The sequence below is a fragment of the Lepidochelys olivacea genome (genome assembly GCF_965140295.1).
Source record: "Lepidochelys olivacea isolate rLepOli2 genome assembly, chromosome: 9".
In the NCBI taxonomy this organism is placed as follows: Eukaryota; Metazoa; Chordata; order Testudines; family Cheloniidae; genus Lepidochelys; species Lepidochelys olivacea.
In genome coordinates, this window is record NC_140419.1 from 44,692,963 (window position 1) to 44,709,491 (window position 16,529).

The window sequence follows — 16,529 nt, forward strand, 5'->3', positions numbered from 1 at the left end:
GTCTGCTATTGCTGGATTCCCATCATGCTTGGGTCAATCTGCTCTGGAATGATTCCCATTGGCATCCTTAACCACTGGTATTGCCCAAATGGAGTTGCGCAGGCTGTCAAGTAAGCTTGGATTCTACATCACATACTGTAAAAAGTCTTGCTTTAGGCAGATCTGGTAGTACGTCCTCAATTGTACACAGAGGGAAATGGTTCTATTTCAAAGCTTTGTTTAAAGGCTTTGGGTCTATGCATAGTCTCAGGCCTGAGCTACACTACTGCTTAAGTCGATGTAACTTACATAGCTCAGGAGAATGCAAAAGACACATCCATGAGTGATGCAAGTTACATCAACTTAAGTGGTCCACACCAGTACTATGTTGGCTGGAGACACTCTTCTGCCAACATAGCTTCCACCTCTCACGTGTGCCTGTGGATGAGCACTGTCCCGTCAGCACAGTGCGTCTTCACCAGATGCGCTACAGCAGTGCAGCTGCATCAGTGCACCTGCACCAATGCAGCACATAGTGTAGACTTGCCCTCAGTTTCCGGATGGCTTTCTTACCACCACAAGACTGCTTATCCAGTTTGCGCTCTTCTCTATGGGCTGTATAATTCCATGATTCTGTAGGCTCTGCAGTTCCTCTTTCAGCAACTGTAGTAATGCAATGGGTACTTTTATTTTTGGCAATTTAACTGGCTTCACACTGGTGTACGCAGTGCTTAATTTGTAATGAAAGAGGCATCAGGGCTCAAGCAATTAGGTGTAACCCTTCTGCCCGTCAGAGTTGGCAGCAACAAGGGCCGGGTTCAATATCTAGGGGTTCCATTCCAATAACACAATGCAAACCGGCTCGAGCCCCCACCCAGTGACCTGGGAAAAATATATACCACCCCCGCTGGGCGCCTCCAAGAGGCAATACTTCCCCTCTCACAAGCACATAGTCTGAGTGTAGCAAAAGTCTTTTAATAACAGAGAGAAACAATGTGGCATTATGTTGGGGAAACACCACCAACAGGATTCATAACACAACCCATGAGCAAAAACAACCCCACCCCAGGCAAATTGGGGCATGCCCTTTTCCCTTTGGTTCTTGAGTCCAGCTCAGGATGAGCTCCACCCTGACATCTGGTGGTGAGGTGTGGCAAGTTGTGGAAAAGAACTTCAGGGGCCGATCTCATTTGCATAGGCACACCCACCACGCCTAGAATGAGACCATAGCTGCCCAAATGGTCACTTTGGCTGCTGTGGGATCCCCAGTGTCTCTGTTATTGGGGCAGGAAGAATAAATTGTTATTACCCTGATTATGGGAACTGTGCTTGGAACTGTACGTGGCCTTTTGTTATGATGGAGGGATTCACCATCAACTAAGTAGCACTCGCTAGGCAAGGGTCATGGGTTCCAAAACTGTGTGAATGGAGAGAGGCTGGGGACAAGTAGTAGTACTTGGTGGCATGGGCCCCTTGGTGAGGGCCTTACATGCTGATTGCACTTCCTCCTCTCTCCACTGTGGAATATCAGAGCTAATTTTGATTTCATTAGAAGTCTAGTTATAGGCTGCTGAGCTCACTTTGGGCTGACAGTGCACCAGCACTGGGGCTCCCCTACTATAAGCTGAATTCACCTAAGAGCTGAAATCACTGAGTGTTGTGTTAAGTAGTGGGGGAGCCTGAAGATATATTGTGGAGCAGTTTGCGGGACGGCTGGTGAAGCAGTTCGACGCGGAGCAGTGTGTGGATGGCAGGAGCTGCTTGTGGGCCGTGGAGCTGAGTTCGTGGGGCAGCTGAGCGAAGGAGTTCGTGGGGCGGCTGGCGGAGCGGAGCGCAGCTGAGCGAAGGAGTTCGTGGGGCGGCTGGCGGAGCGGAGCACAGCTGAGCGAAGGAGTTCGTGGGGCGGCTGGCGGAGCGCCGCTATGGAGCTATGGGGCGGTCAGCTTCAGATCACGTAAGGTGCCTCTTACCCCTGTCCCATTTCCACCCAGGTTGGGAGGTAAAGCTCCGCCGATAAACTTTCGAACTCTGGGGCTGCCCTGACCAGGGACAGAGACTTTTGGGGCATTGGACTTTTGGGACTTTGGGTGATTTGGGGTTGCTGGACTCAAGAACCAAAGGGAAAAGGGCATGCCCCAATTTGCCTGGGGTGGGGTTGTTTTTGCTCATGGGTTGTGTTATGAATCCTGTTGGTGGTGTTTCCCCAACATAATGCCACATTGTTTCTCTCTGTTATTAAAAGACTTTTGCTACACTCAGACTATGTGCTTGCGAGAGGGGAAGTATTGCCTCTTGGAGGCGCCCAGCGGGGGTGGTATATATTTTTCCCAGGTCACTGGGTGGGGGCTCGAGCCGGTTTGCATTGTGTTATTGGAATGGAACCCCTAGATATTGAACCCGGCCCTTGTTGCTGCCAACTCTGACAGGCAGAAGGGTTACATTTTTGGGGGCTCGTCCGGGATCGCCTGGGTCAGTACCCCTCGCAAGCACCTGTTGAGTGATCCACTACATTGGGAAACAATTTATATTTTTTTGTTTGTGCTTATATTTTGAGGAAATTACTGTTTGTATAATGGCTAATATGTCAGGTTTGTTGGGCCCTGGCTCAGCAGCTTCTAGCTCGGAGGCTGCAGCCTCGGCTGATGATTGGACAAAAGCTCTGGGGCAAATATTGGAAAAGGTTGTGCTGCCCCATGCTGAGTCAGACTCTTGTCGTAAGTTAAGATTATTTGCTGGGGAGGAGGAGTTTGAACCCTGGTTAGAGCATACCACTGAAATGCTGCAAGAGTGGGCCGTACCAGATGCAGAAAAGCGAAGATGCCTTATAGAGAGCCTTGGCGGCCCAGCATTAGATGTGATTCGCACCCTGAAGCTCATTGACCCTGGGGTCGGTGTGAAGGACTGCCTAGAGGCCCTTGAACACAACTTTGGGAGCGTAGAGGGCCCTGAAGACAGCTACTGTAAGTTCCTTAATTCCCGACAACAAAAGGCCACGTACAGTTCCAAGCACAGTTCCCATAATCAGGGTAATAACAATTTATTCTTCCTGCCCCAATAACAGAGACACTGGGGATCCCACAGCAGCCAAAGTGACCATTTGGGCAGCTATGGTCTCATTCTAGGCGTGGTGGGTGTGCCTATGCAAATGAGATCGGCCCCTGAAGTTCTTTTCCACAACTTGCCACACCTCACCACCAGATGTCAGGGTGGAGCTCATCCTGACACTGCTTACATCGGTAATGGGACTCAAACAATTTTTTTACTTTCAAAACTGATGCAGCAAGTCCAGAGGTGCCAGGGCTATGAACAGCCAAGTCAAGAGGTGCCGGGGCTCAGCCCTGGCATGCCCTTGCACAAATTAGTCCTGGCACAAATTAAGCACTGGGTGTCAGTCTCTATTTGGGTGTCAGTCTCCATCTAGCCATCCATCTCTCTGAAACACATCTCTATATTCCCTCTGTATCATCTCCTGGTCCAAGGTATTTTCAGTCACCCTGCCATGCACTTTCATTATGTTCTGGAACTTTTATTAGGGTCATGGCTTGGACAGTCTTGATGCCCAGAAGTGATACTGCTGTCTCATCATCTATGACCACAAAGTCCAGTCAGTATTTCCTTTTGTTCCTTGGATTTCTTAATTTAATTTTACATTTCCCCATGAGTTTTAATGTGGTATGGTTTTACACTGCTAACAGCTGATTAATTCCCTCCAACCATATGTCTAGTTTTACCAGACCAATCTGGATAATTTTAAAACTTGTGTCACTATTTAATTGAAATTGTACCACTTCCTTCCCAAGTAACATGGCTGCATGCGACTTTTTCTGCATGGGCAGTGGGTATAATAGGCCAGGGAAAGCTAAGCCTCCCCTAAGCCAAACCTTGGACCCGCCCACGCTCCACTGTCTCCCCCAATCGGTGCCCAGCCCAGCACAGAGGGCTGGCGCTAAGGCGGACACAGTGCTGGGGTCCAGTGCTGGGGGCAGCAGGCAGCCCAGCACTGGGGCTGGCCAGTGGCCCGGGCGGTTTGGCCAGGGCTCCTCTGGCTGGGTGTGCGGGCACTCAGGGCTCCAGCGGATGTGGGGTGGGAGTCAGGCACTCAGGGCTCCAGCGGACAGGGGGTAGGGGCAGGGCCTTGGGCAGAAGAGGCGGGGCTGCGTGGCTAGCCTCCCTGAAGGGGGGCTCACACGATGCCCATGTGTTTCTGGTGCTTAGTGGTGTCTATCTGCACTGTGTTTACCAGCTCTTCAGTCACCCACAAAATGTCTTCATATTCACTGTTGCTCTCTTCAGTTACTATCTGTGTCTTGGATTTGTTTTTTCTTTTTTCTGGACAAACACTTGTCTGCAAAATGATTAAATTTCTCATAGATATAGCATTTTTTTCTCACAAGCCAGACACTTTTCTTTCTTCTTATATGTTTTCTACCACAGTATTTGCATGTGTCTGTACTGTTGTCACCTACTGGTGTTGTATCTGGTTTTGATTTCTTTTTCCATATTGCATGGACAGTTTCTGCTGACTGCCCTTCCAGAATTCTAATCCCCTCTCTGGATAGCTCAGCATCCCTATGTATCTCCCAGCTTTCCCCCAACTGGGAGCTTCCCTCAACAACCACCCTCATACTTTTGAGTCTCATATCCCACACATTATCTGGTCTTTTATCAGTGAGTCTTTAATATTTCCAAAATTGCAGCTGGTTGCTAGCACTTTTAAATTGGTGCTAAGCTCATCTATAGCCTCCCCAGCTGCTTGATCCCAAGAAAATAAATTACATCTTTCCACAGTTTCATTTTTCCTAGAGTTACAGTGAGTATCAAAACAGCTCATTATATAGTCTAAGTTGTGGTGAGCTTGGGGAATTTCCATACACAGTGTCTGAATTGTCTCTATCCCCCATTCTGCAATCTGGTAACAAAACAGTTTTATTTTCACAGCATCCTCTTTATCTGCCATAGCAATATCTACATAGAGATTAAATTCCTCTTTCTAGCTCTTACATGCAGGAGCTAAATGCTTAGCTTGCAAGTTTAATGTCCCTGGAGGTTTCAGCCCCTCCATTTTCTGTTATCAGCCTTGTCTTGTAAAACAAACTGTGTACTCACAGAAGTATTCCGCTCTACACAGTGCAGCTCTCTGTCACATTGTCTGGAGTGGCTCATGCCTGAGTGCCAACCTCAGGGCAGACTATTAAAAAGCAGGTCAGAAACCCCAACTGGTGGTATGTTCTGTCACTAGACTTCACCAACCCAGTAACAAGCATGAACTCCTACAGCACTACAACAGACAGTCCCCTGGGGTGTTCCAGTCTATCATGTCACCCAGGCAAGCTGGACCATATGATAGGTGGTCACTTTACACCTAAAAATCACATCAATATTCAGGTTACTCCCAGTCCTAAAGGGCCAGTCACTTACCCCAGGTGAGCTGTACTCAGATCTCAAACCAAAGACACACCTGTAGCCAATACTGTATTAAACTAACTAAAGATTTATTAACTAAGAAAAGAAATCAGAGAGTAATGTGCAAGGTTAAAAAAGGAAACATACACAAATGTGTTAGTCTTCAATTTAAAAAGGTAGTATAAGCTTCTGTAATAAGCAGCTCTGTAAGTTCTTTAGGGCTGACCCATGCCAATCAGCATATGAATCTCTTGCTTATGTTTAGGAATCTTTGCCCTTCAACAGTCCGGACAGCATAACGAGACCCAGATTCTCCTTATCATGGATTTTTATCCTCCCTTCAACACAGAATCCAAGCTGATGGGGTAAGTTCATGTGCAGGACTCCTCTTCCTGAAGGGAGTGAGGAATGCAATCAACAAAGTCTCTGACATATGATGCGACACAATGCTTCATTTGCCTTCTTGTATGGAGGTCAAGCATTTTACTTTAAGTAATGCTTCTTTTCCTGTTTACTGAGTTACACAATTACAGATGTTTAAAATACAAACACTCAATATAACTTTATACCATGGGATACAGATATTATAAGTAGGATTAATACATGCAGCATCCTACAGGCATTCCATAAAATCTAAACACTAAACACATTCTTATAATATTAATATCTAGTGTAACTATACTAACCCACAGATAAGGCAGACTGGTTTCTAGATACGTATTTGTTAGTGTTCATTGAAGCCCTGGGCCATGGCATGAGCTAGCATCTGGTCTGCCAGCATCACACTCTCAGTGGTGTCTCTGGCTGTCTAGGACTTTATTACCACTGCCACCATGTTTTACACTTTATTGTGTTTGGATCATCTGCCATATAAGATCTCATTCTGACACAGGGTTAATTAACAAACTCCAGCTTTATTGTGGCTGCTTACAACAGGGCTTCTTCAGCCTCATGGCCTCTTAGACAGATCCTCAATAGATGTCACTTCCAAACAGTTCCCCCAGGAAACAGCAGGCTGCCTGAAAGTGTCTGCTAGCACTTTCATATTGTTACAGTTTGGGTGAGAGTGGGATATGTTTGGGCATGTCCATTTGCCTCTTGTAAAAGGGTAATTTCAGGTGTTAATTAAATTGTATAATATACCCACAGACATGTAGACAACGCACACCTTAGACGTCTAATAAACACATTTAGACATCTCTGGCTTTCTTAGCATTTCAGGTAGTTTTATCTCTGTCAAGTGACATGAACCCTTCCCTTCTTTTATTAAGTAGTTTAAACTAACTAAAACAATAGAGGCTTACTCCCATATTGAGACTGTGACTGAGGAGTTTCCTTCCAGAGCAAGTTTTCAAAGCAAACAGTCTCTGACAGTGACACAGAGCAAGGTGTAAAAAATCCAACAGTAAATAGATGTAGGATAATCTGCCTTCCCCTGCCCCACTTGAGGTCTAATCCTAATCTCTAAAATCTGAAGCATTAGGTTTAATGTACCTTCAAAAATTTGTATTGCAAATCAAGAATCTTTAATCCTTAGTCTGAGCCCCTGAAGTCTATATGAGCCCCTGAAGTCTATACAAGTTTTACAAAAGCAGATATTTATCAGCAACTCAAGCTATTTTAACATTTCTACACATCAAGCAAATAGAAGGAAGAAACAAAACACTGCATACTGCTCACTATATTTAGACCCAAATAAATAGCTCTGTACAATCGTGGAAAAAATAATCTTTTTAATCTTTAATGTTTAAAAATGTAAAAGGGATTGGGGTGGGATCAAGGACAATTATTAAAAGGTAAAAAAATTCCTTCTAAATCATACAAACATCCAGTTTACTGAGCAACAGCAGATTTGTATGGGGGTGACTAACACAGTAACAGAAGAAGAGCAGAAGTCATCACCTTTATAGCTCTTACCTGTTAAAGTACATTTCCTCACATGAAAAGGGAGAGGAACTGAAAATCAAACAGGTGCAGGAAGAAAATGCTGAACTATTAGTTCTTACTCTAGTTACTTTCCATTACAAGTCTCTGGTGGTCTATGCAGGCAGATGATTACTGAAAATTACTCCAAAATATGTTACAAATGCATTGAGATTTCCTGAAATTTTAAGTGCAGATGTAGCTTTCTAGCTGGCTGCCAGTGATGTCACAACCATGTAAGAAATCCCAAGTAAGTACAAGTACTAAATGCAGAAATTTGTAGTAAATGCAATTCCTAGTAAAATTCGAACATTTCATTTAAAGATGGGATAAGCTAGTTAAGAAGAATTCCTGTGTTATTGACTATGTTGGCTAGATGTATTACAGAAGAAGATCATTTTGTTTTCAACTAAACTACAGGAAGCAGGATACCATACTAGATCTATGGTCTGATGTCAGTGAACATCTGGTAGGTGTTTGTCTCCGACAGAGACAAACACCTACAAGATCTCTATCAAGCGTTCTTACAACTACAGTACCCACCTGCTGAAGTGAAGAAACAGATTGACAGAGCCAGAAGAGTACCCAGAAGTCACCTACTACAGGACAGGCCCAACAAAGAAAGTAACAGAACGCCACTAGCCATCACCTTCAGCCCCCAACTAAAACCTCTCCAATGCATCATCAAGGATCTACAACGTATCCTGAAGGACAACCCATCACTCTCACAGATCTTGGGAGACAGGCAAGTCCTTGCTTACAGACAGCCCCCCAATCGGAAGCAAATACTCACCAGCAACCACACACCAGAACCACTAACCCAGGAACCTATTCTTGCAACAAAGCCTGTTGCCATCTGTGTCCACATATCTATTCAGGGGACACCATGAGAGGGCCTAATCACATCAGCCACACTGTCAGAGGCTCGTTCACTTGCACATCTACCAATGTGATATATGCCATCATGTGCCAGCAATGCCGCTCTGCCATGTACATTGGTCAAACTGGACAGTCTCTACGTAAAAGAATAAATGGACACAAATCAGACGTCAAGAATTATAACATTCAAAACCAGTCGGAGAACGCTTCAATCTCTCTGGTCACTCGATTACAGACCTAAAAGTGGCAATTCTTCAACAAAAAAACTTCAAAAACAGACTCCAACGAGAGACTGTTGAATTGGAATTAATTTGCAAACTGGATAAAATTAATTTAGGCTTGAATAAAGACTGGGAGTGGATGTATCATTACACAAAGTAAAACTATTTCCCCATGTTTATTTCCCCCCTCCCCCCACTGTTCCTCAGATGTTCTTGTCAACTGCTGGAAATGGCCCACCTTGATTATCACTACAAAAGTCTCCCCCCCCCCCCCGCTCTCCTGCTGGTAATAGCTCATCTTACCTGATCACTCTCGTTACAGTGTGATTGGTAACACCCATTGTTTCATGTTCTCTGTGTATATAAATCTCCTCACTGTATTTTTCACTGAATGCATCCGATGAAGTGAGCTGTAGTTCACGAAAGCTTATGCTCAAATAAATTTGTTAGTCTCTAAGGTGCCACAAGTCCTCCTTTTCTTTTAGTGAACATATTGTGCTCAGAAAGCTTTACTGATCCTGAAACCTTTTTTACTGTCCCACAAATAAAGCACCTTTGCATCATTTTTTTCCACTTTCAGGTGGAATAAAACATTGTCTTGTACATTTCAAGTATGAAACTAATACAGTGGCTGAAGGATTCAAGAAGTAGGGGAAAGAGGTATTGTAGTATTAAAAAAGGCAGTATCTCATCTTGTGCTAATCGGTTGAAAACAGCTGCATCCCACAGAACAGCCGTAAAGTGCCAACCTTTCAATAGTATACAGCAGTTGTTTCTATTCTTAATTGTTTGTGAGTTAAGAATTTATATGTTTGTCAGTCCTTCACTGTGCCTTCAGTCCAGCAGGGGTTTTTGGAACTGGCTCCAGGAAGGAATACTGAAAACCCAGAATAATTCAAACCACAGTATTTTTCAATCCCTAGATGTAACAATTCTGCTGCTACACTTGGTGCTAAATTATCACACTATCATGTTTTGTCCTAAATAGTTGTACACACAGAAGCATTTTAAAATTTGTTCATTTCAAAACTGTCACCTTTGAGTAATCAAAATTCCTGAAACACTTTGATATGTGGCACTAACCAGAAATGAAATTACTTTCAGCAAATCCTAGTTTCAAGTAAACAATTCTGTCAATCTGAAGTTAGATATTAAAGTCAAGATTTTTTTCTAGATTGATCTAAACTATGGAATTAGTATGTGAGTTCCTTCTTGAAAATAATGTTTATTCTGACAAATAGAAAAAAAATATTTGAATGATCTGATTATGACACACAGTTTTGGAGCACCAGCAAAGTTATATCCCAAGTCAACATATGAATGAACATCTCAAATACATTGAGATGTGATATGTTTATAATTAAGAACAAAAACTAAGTATTGGCGATTGTATTTTTTCCAAAACTGTAAGGGTAAAATTCACTTCCATGCAAAGAGCTAGGATATTTATACTGCATGTAGACTGGATGCACCACTCTGTGCACTGCAAGGTCTCCATGCATGCAGCTGGAGAAAGAGGGAAACCGTGGGATCCAATTGTTCCACTGCAACAGGGGGGTAGGGAGCTAGAAGAGGGCTGCAGCTACTCTAGACCATAGACTACAGTAGTGGCCATAAAGGGGTTGGGTTGAAGCCTCTTGGCCTGTTCATAATGAATTCTGTCCCCTAACTTGTCTAACTCCGTACCCAAAGTGGGAGGTAAATTGCACCGTAGTATTTTATATACGTAAACCATACACTTACTGTCTAAACTCAGCAAGGAGAAAAATTTCTTGCACTGAACCGAACCCAAGGCAGTAGCTGCACAGTTCATCCAGAGGCCTTCGTAAATCCAGTTTGCAGTAATAACTGCTGTTGCAGTACTGGAAATTTTCCATCTGTTGGACACAGTCGTAACAAGTAAAATGATGAGCCCCGCCAAAGCCAGAAGCAGTGCAGAGATTTGTAAAGATGATGATGCCATTTCTTGGTTTTCAAAGTAGCCCCCCAAAATTCAGATATCAGAAACCTATTAAAATAGTTTAAATACATGCAATAGATCAGATTATATTTACATTAGTCACATTGCCTATGCTTCATGTAAACTACAAGCTAACAGTGAAAAGATTAGCAAAATTATTTTACAGTATACCTGATAGTTAAAGTTCGATCATTTCTTTGGAAATCAAGCACAAGTATTCCAACTAAACCATGACGTTTGTTCCATATTGTTAGGTTTCTACATCTTTATATGTTTACCATAAAAAACAGATACTCCAATACTCTGAGTTTACAATGTGTCTCTTGTTACAACACTTCCATTTCACTAGTTTACAAACGCAGTTTGTTTTTTAAATGAAGGCAATCAAATACAAGAATAAAAATAATTAAACTGAATCAATTTATACTTTATCACATTACACTACATAGATTCAAATTTCAAACAAAATAATGTTGACACTTACGTTTACAGATACTGTATGTTTTCTGCTTATTTCAGTTGCCTTTCTGCTAGATGGTAATGTCAGCACTTTGTGAGACTCAGTTTGGTCAAACACAAAGTTTGCACTGTATTAGGACCTTTCCCCCTGTACTAAAAATCAAGGCCTCACTGCCAGATCATTGACTAGTGGATAAGAGTTCACAGTATTACACTACAGGCTAGCTTCAGTAATATGAACAAATTAAATTAAACAAATTAAAATCAATCATAATGGTAGAGAAGCTCATTGCCAGAAGTTTTCAAACTATTCTGGGGATCACTTGAGGTAAGAACTGATTGCTCACATGGTGTCAGCTTCCCTTTGTTTCTTGCTGTTAAATTGCATTAAAAGACAGAAAAATATGTTTAATACGCCCTAATAGGGCTGTCGATTAATCACAGTTAACTCACACGATTAACTCTAAACAATTCATCACAATTTAAAAAATTAATTGTGATTAATCACAGTTTTAATCATACTGTTAAACAATAGAATACCAATTGAAATTTATTAAATATTTTGGATGTTTTTCTACATTTTCAAATATATTGATTTCAGTTACAACACAGAATACAAAGTGTATAATGCTCACTTTATATTATTATTTTTATTAATATTTGCACCATAAAAATGATTAACAAAAGAAATAGTATTTTAAATTCACCTCACATGAACTACGTTAGTGCAATCTCTTTATCGTGAAAGTGCAATTAACAAATGTAGATTGTTTTTTCTTACATAACTGCACTCAAAACAATGTAAAACTTTAGAGACTACAAGTCCACTCAGTCCTACTTCTTTGTTCAGCCAATAGCTAAGACAAAAAAGTTTGTTTACATTTATGAGAGATACTGCTGCCTGCTTCTTATTTACAATGTCACCTGAAAGTGAGAACAGGCGTTCGCATGACACTGTTGTAGCCAGCATTGAAAGGTATTTACGTGCCAGATATGCTAAACATTCACATGCTCCTTCATGCTTTGGCCAGCATTTCAGAAGACACACTTCCATGCTGATGATGCTCATTAAAAAAATAAGGCATTAATTAAATTTGTGACTGAACTCCTAGTGGGAGAACTGTATGTTTCCTGCTCTGTTTTATCTGCATTCTGCCATATATTTCATGTTATAGCAGTCTCTGATGATGACCCAGCACATGTTGTTTGTTTTAAGAACACTTTCACTGCAGATCTGACAAAACGCAAAGAAGGTACCGATGTGAGATTTCTAAAAATAGCTACAGCACTCAACCCAAGGTTTAAGAATCTGAAGTGCCTTCCAAAATCTGAGAGGGAAGAGGTGTGGAGCATGCTTTCAAAAGTCTTAAAAGAGCAACACTCCAATGCAGAAACTACAGAACCCAAATCACCAAAAAAGAAAACCAACCTTCTGCTGGTGATATCTGACTCAGATGATGAAAATGAATATGCGTCAGTCTGCACTGTTTTGGACTGTTATTGAGCAGAACCCGTCATCAGCATGGATGCATGTCCTCTGGAATGGTGGTTGAAGCATGAAGGGACATATGAACCTTTAGTACATCTGGTATGTAAATATCTTGCAATACCAGCTACAACAGTGCCATGCGAACACCTATTCTCACTTTCAGGTGACATTGTAAACAAGAAGCAGGCTGCATTATCTCCTGCAAATGTAAACAAACTTGTTTGTCTGAGTGATTGGCTGAACAAGAAGTAGGACTGAGTGGACTTGTAGGCTCTAAAGTTTTACATTGTTTTATTTTTGAATGCCTTTTTTGTACATAATTCTATATTTGTATGTCCAACTTTCATGATAAAGAGATTGCACTACAGTACTTGTATTAGGTGAACTGAAAAATACTATTTGTTGCTTTTTACAGTGCAAATATTTGTAATAAAAATAAATATAAAGTGAGCACTGTACACATTGTATTCTGTGTTGTAACTGAAATCAATATATTTGAAAATGTAGAAAACATCCAAAAATATTTAAATAAATAATATTCTATTATTGTTTAACAGTGTGATTAATCACACGCTTAACAGGGGTGTGGGCTTGACAGCCCTACTCCCCAGTAATAATTTTCCAAGGAAGAACTGTTATGTTACTGTGCAGCAAGCCAGTGCACTGTAGATTCACACCCTGTTATACAGATTAAAAATTCAGGTTCTGGCCCATAATTATGTACTCAGATCCCATTAATTATTTGGAAGTTTGGTTGCACAAGCTAAACAGGATTAGGCTCATTCTGTTTTTAAAGTATTTCTATTCCACTAAAAAGGCTCAGCTCTACATTTCAGAGAGGAACATTTTTCTTCCAAACATTTCTACATTTTGTAATCTATTAAAATAAATATATTTAGTGATCCACTAAGAAAATGTGCAACAAATTATAAGCTTAATAGATGCAACGAGATCAAACAGGCTTTACACCAAACAATCAGACCAATAACCCAGATTAATGGGTTTTGTAGGCTACATAGCTATGGATCCAGGCAATCACTACTGATGCTTGATAGTAAGGATCATAAGATTAAAACTTTATATAATGCCCTACCCAACATTTTTAAGTCTAGTCAAAGTTGGACATATATCCACCTTCATTAGAATGCAGTAATTCAAAACACTAGATTTTTGAAAGTCAAGAAATTCTGAGTTTAGGTTCTACAAACAACCTGAACTCTAACCCTATATCTACATCCAGCCTTCTCCTAGTACAGATGTAAGTACAATTTTAAGAACCTTTTCACCTCAGTGACTATAAAAAGTATTAGTACTCCATGTTGGATGGATGTGATACCATCAGCTCCAAACAATATTTGTAGACTGAATAGAATAAAAGTGAATGTCTGCTCTGAATCTGGAGGATGTAGCATCAGTCATATTAGCAGGGTGGATAGATATAAGGTGGATGGAACAGACTGGGTTCTCTGAGTGGCGAGGTATGTGAGTATCAGATAAAAGATGTTTAGCTCTTTGGACCATTGCAGAGAAAAAGGTAGTGGTGTGGGGGTTAGAGCTATCCTAAGAATGGGATGCTGATATTTGTAACTCCTGAAGAATGAGTAAGTAAGAGGCGTGTCTTGTCTCCAAGTAATGTTGAGGAGTCAGATGGTTGGTCACAGGTTAATATGTAATATGGCAGGAGATAGAAGAGGTCTATAGCGCTTACTGGAAATATAGAGGTCTCCTATAGTAGGCAGTAGGTGGGGAAACAAGGCCAGAGTTTCCTATCTTTCAAATATTTAATTTTTCACCTGCAGCATTCAATGAGGTTTTGTTTAAGAGATAGTAGGTAGAGTTTAATCCACAATAAGTTTTAAATATTCTCAATCATTTGAAAGGCTGCAGAAATTCAAACATCTATAACTTCAACAGATGCCACTCTAGTCAATTACTTTTGAAATCAAAGGAGTGGTTTTTGACTCTCATTACTCTTGTTCTAACCCTTCTTGAAGAGTCACCTTCACACCACCCCTTCCCTGCCTTGCTATTATGATGCAATGTTGCTATGAAAGCCATCTCCAAAAGTGACAAGGTAGCTCGGTCTCCAAGCTCTATAGCTTTTCAATGTCAACAAGATTGCCGGATTTGATGGCTGATTTGTTGTTGCTCTTGTACTTTTAATTATACAAAAATGTTTGTAAAAAGTGCTTGTTTGACAGCCCTAGAATTAAGTTATGAAGGCATTTGCAATGGAGACATTTACAAATGCTAATAATTGAATAATTAAGCACTGTTTACAGTGTTGTTGTAGCTGTGTTGGTCCCAGAATATGAGACAAGATGGGTGAGCTAATATCTTTTATTGGATAAAGCTCAAAAGCTTGTCCCTTCCAACAACAGAAGTTGGTCCAATAAAAGTTATTACCTCACCCACCTTGTCTCTCTAATAATTAAACCTGTTCTGGGACTATCCAAACAAGACTTTGGCATAATGTTCTGACAATAAAATCAAGGGAAGAGTCCAATCATCTAGCAGGGGCTGCTCTGCTGACCATATCAAATTAAGAACTACAACTTTATGAAAGGTTTCAGAGTAGCAACCGTGTTAGTCTGTATTCGCAAAAAGAAAAGGAGTACTTGTGGCACCTTAGAGACTAACCAATTTATTTGAGCATAAGCTTTCGTGAGCTACAGCTCACTTCATCGGATGCATAAAAGTGAAAAGATTTTTCAAGCCTTATAGGAGGGCAAAGAACATTCTTGAGATTAGAAACTTCCTAACCAAAAATTTAAGTGGATTGCAGATATGACAGTAAAGGTTATAAAAGAAAAATATTAAGGCTGGAAAAAAAAGTTAGTGAATTCTGGTAAGACCCTGGAAAGGCTTCGAAATGTTACTGGGGATGGGGAGCGGAGAACCACACCATGAAACAAGAGGAAATATGAGCTGTGCAAGACTCTTCACATTATGAAATTCAATTCTCTTTTATTCTTTTTACCAGATTAGCTGTATTGTTCAACGACAGGGAGGGGAGGTATATAAATGAACAGTACTGACTACAATGTTGCTTTCACTTCTAAAAGTATTGCAATAAATGTTTTTACAACAAATATATGGCCTGGAACCTGCTTCTTGCTTAAATCAAGCAAATTCTGAGGATGACCCATGACCACCAGTGCAGATTAGAAAGAGATAAAATACAGATTTAAAACAAATTGCATATATGAACACACAAAGCAGAATCACACGCAAGCTTAAGGAGAGGCTTAAGGAGGTTGCTTCAGGTCACTGTCTAGTATTCATCTTAGCAGACAAAATCCCCATCCAGTTAAACAAGATGCAAATTCAAAAAAGGAAACAAATCTTAATTCATTCCCCACAATCCTCAAGTGGACTGCTTTCCTGCCCCCATCCCTACATTTGATGGGGATACTGAAAATACTTTTATTTGGCCGGTGACCACTTCTGATTCATATGATCAAACCACTAATATACACAAATGACATTCATCATTACTGTTACTTTGCCCATCACCCTACACTCCTGTCTCTGTTTATCCATCTATTGGATTTGTCAGTCCTACATTGTGAGTTCTCTAGGGCCAGGCAAGGACCGTTTTACTTGCCAGTACACTGCTTTGGTCCCTGATTTGGACCTGAAGGCACTATAAAAGCCATCTCAGACTCTGCCACTTCCCGTTACAGCCCAGTTCCTTCTCCCCAAACCTAACACCATCACTGAGTCTCTCCTCAGTATTGCTAACATCAAGCAATAAAAAGCTGCAAGTCAGGTCTAAAAAACCATGAGATCGGTTTAAAAAACCATGAGATTTAAAATAAAGTATATTTATTTAATTATAGTTTATGTTCTTTTACTTGAGTCATGTTTTCAAGCTTTTCTCCACAACAGAACTGTCAGAAGCTGCTTTCTGTTTTATTAATGAAAGATGAGCTTGTCACATAATCAGAAGATTTCAGAAGATGGGTTTATACACACACATATACATACATATATAAATAACACAACTACTGTGAGCCCCAGGATAAAAAACTGCAAGAGTATAACAAGCCCCCAGCTCTAGTTTAGCAGAATTTGATTTTTATTTATTTATAATTCTGATGGATATCAATATGTATTTTAAAGATTTTTCTACAAAACTTTTTATCCATTAACATTTTCACAGTGCAGGAAATTATGGGGGAGTCAGACAATAATTATTTAATGACAGCTGTCG

At 40.8% G+C, this 16,529-nt stretch overlaps 1 protein-coding gene across 1 annotated transcript in view; it reads right to left on the reverse strand.

Moving 5' to 3' along the window:
• The window catches only part of LOC311526372 (claudin-15-like), a 39,029-nt gene extending 28,077 nt beyond the window's left edge, over nt 1-10,952 (reverse strand). The window contains exons 1-2 of the mRNA XM_084639315.1: nt 10,850-10,952; nt 10,149-10,413 (exon numbers count right to left, since the gene is read on the reverse strand). Of these exons, the coding sequence (XP_084495441.1) occupies nt 10,149-10,368 (220 nt within the window). The 5' untranslated portion in view covers nt 10,369-10,413; nt 10,850-10,952. The remainder of the gene's footprint in view (nt 1-10,148; nt 10,414-10,849) is intronic.
• Between the last annotated feature and the right edge of the window lie 5,577 nt (nt 10,953-16,529).